The sequence below is a fragment of the Nicotiana tomentosiformis genome, chromosome 1, assembly GCF_000390325.3.
Source record: "Nicotiana tomentosiformis chromosome 1, ASM39032v3, whole genome shotgun sequence".
In the NCBI taxonomy this organism is placed as follows: domain Eukaryota; kingdom Viridiplantae; phylum Streptophyta; class Magnoliopsida; order Solanales; family Solanaceae; genus Nicotiana; species Nicotiana tomentosiformis.
This window is the reverse complement of record NC_090812.1, coordinates 106,844,023-106,852,234: the sequence shown is the minus strand read 5'-3', so window position 1 is coordinate 106,852,234 and position 8,212 is coordinate 106,844,023. Positions and strand designations below refer to the sequence as shown.

Sequence of the window (8,212 nt, the reverse complement as noted above, 5' to 3'; positions counted from 1 at the left end):
GAGATACATATGATGTTATTGCAGTGCCCTCCCTTCTAAATGAATTGCAGCTAACTTCACTCTCAATATCCAAGGGAGTATCGTCAATCCCAAAGAACTGCTCGCAAAAATACACCCATCCATACACATCGTCACCATTATAGTTCGGAAAATCAATTCGAGAATAGCTGGAATGCACCTGATAATGGGATATGCTATCTATGGACTGATTGTTCTCCCTGTTAATGGATTCCTCCCCAACAGATTGTGATCTACGATCTTCGTTCACAGCGAGAAACATCTGATGAACTTTTTTCATAGACTAGTCGTGCTTTTCATTCATAGCTACAATTTGATCCTTCAACACGTCTACTTCACGACACAATTCCCTGTATCTAGTACCTTCCGCCACTGCCAAGGATCGCGAGCTCTGATACCAAATGTTATAAACTGAACAAGAGAGCTCAACTCAAAAGACTAGCCTATTAGGTAGGACTTAGGAGACCTTATTTGACCTATAGCCCATTACCAATACTCTTTACACTCGATGGGGGACGGTTCACAATAAAAAATAGCCATAATAGGAAAAGCTGATTAGAACCTTCCAACTCTCTCTGCCCTATTATATGGTACTTAGCTTATATGCTTATATCCCTACATTTAGTCCTTGTCAAAGTTCAAATAGAGTGATAGTCAACATAATGTTACCTCGATAAAGATCATATAAATCACATATGGGAGCTACTCCAAAACCCATAAAACTCCTATGTTCGAAACACGTCACACTCAAAAGTGGTGAATCATGTTTGTGCCACTACTTTCATTCGTTGCTTTTACTATGTATCTGTTTAAATCAGCATCCAAAGATGTGACCTAGTGGTTAATGAAATGGGTGCAGACTTTAGAAACCAGGGTTTCCATTCCCATCATCACAAACAAAAAGTACTAGGCGATTTTTTCCCATTTGTTAAGTCTTGTTGGGCAGAGCTACCCTTGTACCTGTGCTGATGAGAGATAGCAGGTGCGCGGCTGAATAGTTGAAATGTGCGCAAGTTGATCCAGATACCATAGTTATAAAAAAAAAAGCATTTTTTAATTCAAGATATTATGTGGCTTTCTGCATAAGAAAGATGATCTTATGCGAAAATGAACTATTTTCTGGTCTCCCTTCTTTTCCCACTCCTAAGCCTAACTTCAGCATCGCTTGGCAGTGGTACACTTTATCAATCTTTATTGCCCCCTTTCTCTTATTATATGTTATATAGACACCGTTTTGTCAAATTGATTATGTTAGACCCCATATAAAAACTGTAGTATTATTATGCATAAAAAAGCAATTGCAAATGGTAATCTAAAAAGCTTAAGTAGCATTCAGCACTTCTTAGGCTATCAATAATAAGTGATAAGCTTATGAGTTATTTAGAGTTAATCTCCATTTCTCTTTCTAGATCTGCTATTTCCAACTGAACAGCCAACATTTGAGCAAGATTTGACCTCTACTCAACCTAGATAATCAACTATCCCTTGCTACTTTAATGAATCGAGCCTACAAACGTGTGAATCAGCAATTAACAAAAAAGTGAAGATGAGAAGTTCAGATTCTGCAAGTGAACATCCAAGAAATGTTGTCTGTATAAGATTGACCGTCACTCTACCAGGAGAAATTCTTCATGGATTTCCTTGCTATCAATGAAGTTACAAAATTAGCCTCTGAGCATATGGATCATTAATTGTCATTGTAGAGACAGAACACTAAATACCAGTGGAATGATATAACTTCAATTTCGACACATTAAGGTAAGGTTTTTTAAAGCGGAACTCTGCTACTCTTATTTACTCAAGGGGGCTACGATATTTTTTCTCAGCCATCAACTTGTAGAGAAATCCAGACTGGAACTATTGATGATTCTACGTTAGCTCTAGCTCTAAAGTAAGGAGACCTTTTAAAACCCCTCATTGGATAAGAAAAGATGATGAACACGTATGCAATAGTAAACTCAAAACAATGCAGGAGTTCCATATCTCCCATGTGAATCTTCAGTGACCACCTTTTAAAGCAAGGAGCTAACACATGTAATCCTCAAGAGGGAAAAATGATTCAAAACACAGAGAGATCAAAAAGCGCAACAAAACTACCATAAATCAATTATACAATTATCTTTCCCTTTTCAATTTTATCTTTAAATATGAAGGACTTTAAAAAGAATAACAAACATAAAGGGAAATAACAATCATTTCACCACCACTAAATTCTAGATATAGGAGCAACCATATTTATCCAAAGAACATTCACTAAAGAGTGCCATTCAGCCAGATTTTTGTTAAAGTACACGTTTACCACATTAAGAAGAATGCTTTAAGTAATATTCCACTTCACAATTATAACTATCACCTACTTATATTCAAACAACTGTAGCATTCAAAGTCCCTATGAATCACACTCATGTTCGCCCACCTTAAATGGGTAAAATCTTATTTAATAATTGCTCTTTTAGAGTGTAAAGGAAAAGCTCATTGATTTAAGTACCTGGAATTGTAGACTAAAAGGATGATATCAGGCTGAACCTTAAGGTAACGGTTACATATCTGCTGAAGAACATGAGACATTTCCTTTGCAGTATTTCCCTCAGTTTTGCATTATTACCTGTGGGGCTGTGACTTGAGGTTCCCTTAAATCATATATATTTAGAAACTTTAGCATAGTACTCTGACATAGTATCTATTAGATGTTGGGAACTGAAAGTGAGAAGTAAAACACATTGGAAACTGAGATGATTGTTTCAAAATTATAAGAGCTGTCAAAACTTGAAATGAACTCCATAAGTTGATAAAGAAATTAATATATAGAAAGAGAGATGGAGACAGGAACGCTGACTATAAACAAACATAGCAAGAGCTCCCCAGATAAACAAGTTATTCACCCTCATAAGGTAATCGTACACCATCACCAAATACACGAGCATGATATGCATGAGTTGTGCCGAGATAAGAACATTATCAGGAAATATCAACATAATCGTAAGTCATAACCAAATTTGTCAAGATTGAATTAAGAACTAATGGAGCATATTTCTTAAGTGACGCCTCAAGTGGAAGCAGAGTAACTGTAAATTGTGTCAGTGGTGCAATGCTGCGTGGCTATAGTAACTACTCTACTAAGAGCCTGCCTGATGATCTATTTAGCACTTAAAATAGACATATTGAGTGAACTGACGCAACATCTGTTTAATAACATTAAACAGGATCACTTAATTGATTGAGTTCCACAGTTAATGCTATACAAATTTCAAGTTACACAAATTTGACTCCCCATTTAATATTGCATGTCCATTAAAGGTAATATCAAGCTATTCTCTGACCACAAATAAAACTACTAGGTAAAAAAGGTAATATCAACAAAAAAGATTCATCCATACATCTACGTCATCTATGAGCACTAGAAATACTATTTCCTTGAGTACATACTTAGTCACAACAATGATGAATAGAAGTAGTACATGACGAAACGTTCACAAAGCACAACAGTGAGATGTTATTATAGAAATACTCTCCTCAGACTGCGGCTTGTCTAACTTCAATCATTGTACATTCTACCATCAGAAACAATTACAAGAGATGCCAAAAACATATTTCTGAGGATTGCCTAGATACAGAACACACTTTTGGAAGGTAAATCCTAGTATACTGGACAGCTGTAACATAGTTCTTAAAAATAAGCTTTTTAAGCAGGAATGTGAGTTCTGCATATATGAAAATTAAGCAGGAATGTGAGTTTACTGCTTACCAGTCACCACTAGGTATAAAGACAATCAATGCACCTTAACCTTGCTCATTACTCCTACAAAATCTCTAGGCTTGCTTCTTTGACTGCCAGAATGAATAGTTCCATCTTCACCAGAGCATCCACCTAACTCAAACTATGCTAGTTAGATAGATAAAAGAAGTAAAATAACCAAATATCAGTTGCAGATTCATTACATTGTCACTGCATAATTCATCCAAAAATTTAGTATCTTCAACATAGAGAAGGCATCAAGTGAATCCCTAGCACTTCATTAAGAAAAACCTGATTTTCCAGCACGTCGAGAAGATTGGCAAACGATCATTCACTTCACCATGCTAATCACCAAAGACATTCACCACTTTATAGAGAGTAGTCGTAGAATTGGCCAAAGCTTTAGGCAAAGAGTCTCTGGATTGTACTTTGTTATTCTTGTAGTAATGTAGTTTCAATGAATTCAAATTTTTGCAGGATATCTTTCCCAGAGAGCAAAGTGTGCAATTGCACATTTTGACTCGGCTGCTTACCGCTTTTAGGTTAATTTAACATTTTAACAATAATGCTTCAATCAATCTAGATTAACCATAAGCCACAGATATAGAATCTTTTGGCATAAAAATGTTGCCTTAAATGAGCACGTTAAATGAATGTTCACCTCAATAATGCACGAACAAAAGTTCAACATTCTGATAAAGCAGCGTGGCTTCATGTGAACTTTACTACACCAAATATTAACAGTATAAAGAATTTTTCAGGAGTACATTCCACTTCAAGTAGTCACTAATTTGCTATGTGCATTATGGGAACCAAGGAATGAATATAACTAGCAGTGTTGAACACCAAGGACACAACCAGAACCAAAATACAAAATTATAAACTTCAACGAAAGATAAATCCTTCTAAGCTAGTTATAATCCAGTTTTAAGCAAAGAGGATAACCAAATGCGCGTGCACAACTCAATGCAGAGAAGAGTTTGTTAATTTCTTACGTAGTTATGTAACTACTACACTTGCGTGCAAAAGACGCTGCTTCTACATTACTGGAACTGTCTATTCACGTTATCTCAACCCGGCTTTTTCAAGATAATGCACATTTCTCAGGAAAAGAAGAACCCTACTTTTTTTAACGAAGTACTGCAAATCATACGACATGAGAACGAGAACAAAAATGTACAAGCTATTTCTGAAATCTGCGGGATAGAAATGAACATCAACAAAAAAGATAAGGGCATAAACTCTACTAATGATCTCATAAGTCATTACTACAAATGACATTTCAGTACAGAGTAGAACTGTTTTAAATCCCTATCCGGAATTAAAAAGAGAGAACACTCTAACACTGTGGAAGAAGGGCCCAAAAAGAAAGAAAAAAACACAATTAAACCCGATTCTCTATAGCTTCCCAAGGGGAAGAAAAACAAAAGCACGAGCAATGGAAGTAAAGCACAAGATTCCAAGGATTGCAAAGAAACAAGATACTTTTGGAAAGTAAATCCTACTATACTGGACAACTGTAACATAGTTCTTGAAAATAAGCTTTTTAAGCAGACATGTCAGTTTACTGCCCACCACTAGGTATAAACACAACGAATGCACCTTAACCTTGCTCAACAGTCCCCCAATATCTCTGTGCTTTGCTTCTTTGACTAGCAGGACGAACAGTTCCATCTTCACCACAGCATGGAACTAATTGAAACTATGCTAAGTAGATAGCTTTAGAAAGTAAAATAATCAAATATCAGTTTCATCACCATTTTTCAAAGAGTAGTCACAGAAAAGCTTTAGGCGAAGAGCCACATTCACCATTTTACAAAGAGTAGTCTCAGAATTGGCACAAGCTTTAGGCAAAGAATCTCTGGATTATACTTTCTTATTCTTGTAGTTTTCTCGAATTCAAAATGTGTGCAGGATATTTCCCAGAAAGCAAAGAGCGTGATTGCACGTTTAGACTTGGCTGCTTACAGCTTTCAAGGTTAATTTAACATTTTAACTATTGTGCTTTTAATAAGTCTTAGGATAGCCACATGCCATTATGCCTCAATCAATATAGATTAGCCATATGCCACAGATATAGTGGCATGAAAATATTGACATTTGACTATAAATAAGCATTTTGAATGATTGTTCACCCTAACGAAGCACAAACAAATGCTATTCAACATTAAATAGGTTGCTAATTCGGTATATGCAATATGGAAACCAAGGTATGAATGTAAAAAAGTTGAACAATACAAACTCAGTAATTAGCAATGCTGAATACCAGGGACACAACCAGAGGTTGAATAAACATCAACAAAAATAGAGCCTTCTAAGCTAGTAATAATCCTGGTTTAAGCTAAAGATAATGACCAAATGCGTGTTCGCTACTCTAGGCAGAGAAGAGTTTGTTGAAATTTGTTACGTGGTAATGCAACTAAAGCACTTGCGTGCAAAAGACGCCGCTTCTACGTTACTGGCATCTTCTATTCACGTTTCCTCAAACCGGCCCTTTATTACAGGCATGCCCATTACTCGGGAAAAAAAAAAAGAACCCTAAATCAATTCATACGAAATGAGAACGAAATTCATAAGAATAAGGCATAAACTCCAAACATCTCATAACTACAAATGACATATCAGTACAGTAGAACTGTTGTTTCAAATGCCTACACGAAATTAAAAGGAAAAAAGAAATCTAACATTGTAGACGAAAAAGAAAAAATTAAAACCCGATTGTCTATAGCTTCCCAAAGGGCAAAAAACCCAAATTACCCACCAAGATTCAGGAAATTTACATGACTACCCCCTACACGAACAAATCCTCCATTCCTGCTCTTTCACTTCCTTCCCCCTCTCCTCGTGGAGGACTTCTTCACCGGCGACTTGACGCTTCTAGCAGGTGTCTTTTTCACTGGCGCCGCCTTAGGTGCTGCTTTCCGACTTGGAGTCGTCCTGGTAGCAGTCCTTGCAACCTTAGCTGGCTTCGTCTCCTTTGCCTTTGGCTTAGTAGCCGCCTTTGCCTTCACAGGAGTAGCTTTAGGCTTAGCAGCGGCAGCTTTGGGCTTAGCAGCAACAATCGCTTTGGGCTTGGGCTTAACAGCGGGCTTAGCCTTGGCAGCAGGCTTTGCCTTGGCAGCGGGTTTTGCCTTAGCAGCAGGTTTTGCCTTAGCAGCAGGCTTGGCCTTTGCAGCAGGTTTGGCCTTTGCAGCGGGCTTGGCAGCAGCCTTTGGTTTGGGTTTCGGCTTTGCAGCGGGCTTTGCCTTCGCCGCTTTGGGCTTAGCAGCTGCAGCAGTCTTCTTCTTCGCCGGAGCAGCAGCAGCAGCAGCAGGCTTAGAAGCCGCAGTAGCAGAACGAGCCGATGGAAGCTTGTAGGAGCTCTTGACTTTCACCAGCTTACCAGAAGCAACAAGCTTCTTCAATTGATTCAGCAACAGCTTTTTGAAATTCGGTGGAAGATTCTTCTGCTTATCCTCAATGAACTTCGTTATAGCGTACTGGCTCGATCCAGTTCTCTCCTTCAATGTCACAATCGCATCGCTAATCATCTGCAGCAACCAAAAAAAAAAGTTTAACTTCAAAGCATAATTCAACCAAACCAAAAACATACATGAACAAAACTGAAAAATGAAAATATATGAAAAACTCCATTATCAATTACCTCAAAGTAAGGAGGATGAGAGGAAGCAGTTTTCTTCCTGGGGGCAGCGGGTTTTTTAGCCTTAGGCTCTTTCTTTGATTTTGCAGACTTGGCTGGAGGGTTAATCTCCTCCTCCGTGACCGGTTCAGGAGCGGCGGGTTCAATTGCAACCTCGTTTGCTACAACTGGTTCTTCAGTGGCCATTTTCGAAGCAGAGAAATGGGAATCGAGAGAACTAGGGTTAGGGTTTAGCGAAGAATGAAAGGAAGGAAATGGGGAAGAAATGGATCTGCTTGTGTGTAGAATCTACTGGGATTACTCTCTTTGATGTGAGTCTATGATGAAAATGAGAAGAATTATATAGTAAGAGTACAAGGACTTCATATCCGAAAGCTGAAATCTGATTGGTTGATAGCCTTTTGACGCGGATTCATGCCTTGCGGAAATTTTAAATTTAAGCCGTCGGATGAATTTTTATCAACGGCTTTGACCTGTAGGAGACTAGGACATGGATTGGGATTCAGAATGGGATGCATTTTCAAGTTGGTGGAGGTGTGCTTCTATGCTCAATTAATCTGGGCATAACTTGAGATATACTTAATGGATTTGAGTGAAATTTTTTTCCACTTGTAGGGAATTTCGTAAGCTTTCTTTATAGTATTTATTTTACTTTTTTGGATGAGAAATCTGTGAGATAATTCGTGTGGAACAGCAAGGTGTCATTTCAATGATTTTCTTGGAGTGTTTTGTGGTGTTTACTCATTTTAGGGAAAATATTTGCATAAAACTCCAGTTTTTTTGTATGATATGATAGTAGACTAACTTAGGAATCCGTA

The 8,212-nt window shown here is 37.7% G+C and overlaps 1 protein-coding gene across 1 annotated transcript; it reads right to left on the bottom strand.

Moving 5' to 3' along the window:
• Positions 1 to 6,333: 6,333 nt before the first annotated feature.
• Positions 6,334 to 7,722, bottom strand: LOC104105726 (histone H1-like). The gene is made up of 2 exons (XM_009614111.4): positions 7,398 to 7,722; positions 6,334 to 7,284 (listed from the first exon to the last, which is right to left on the bottom strand). The coding sequence occupies exons 1-2, from the start codon at positions 7,578 to 7,580 to the stop codon at positions 6,577 to 6,579; spliced, it is 891 nt and encodes a 296-aa protein (XP_009612406.1). The 5' UTR covers positions 7,581 to 7,722; the 3' UTR covers positions 6,334 to 6,576.
• Positions 7,723 to 8,212: the final 490 nt, after the last annotated feature.

Coding starts and splice junctions, on each gene's coding strand:
- LOC104105726 (XM_009614111.4), bottom strand. CDS start 7,580: ATGGCCACTGAAGAACCAGTTGTAGCAAACGAGGTTGCAATTGAACCC. Junction 7,285..7,397: donor CTCATCCTCCTTACTTTGAG/GTAATTGATAAT, acceptor TGGTTGCTGCAG/ATGATTAGCGATGCGATTGT.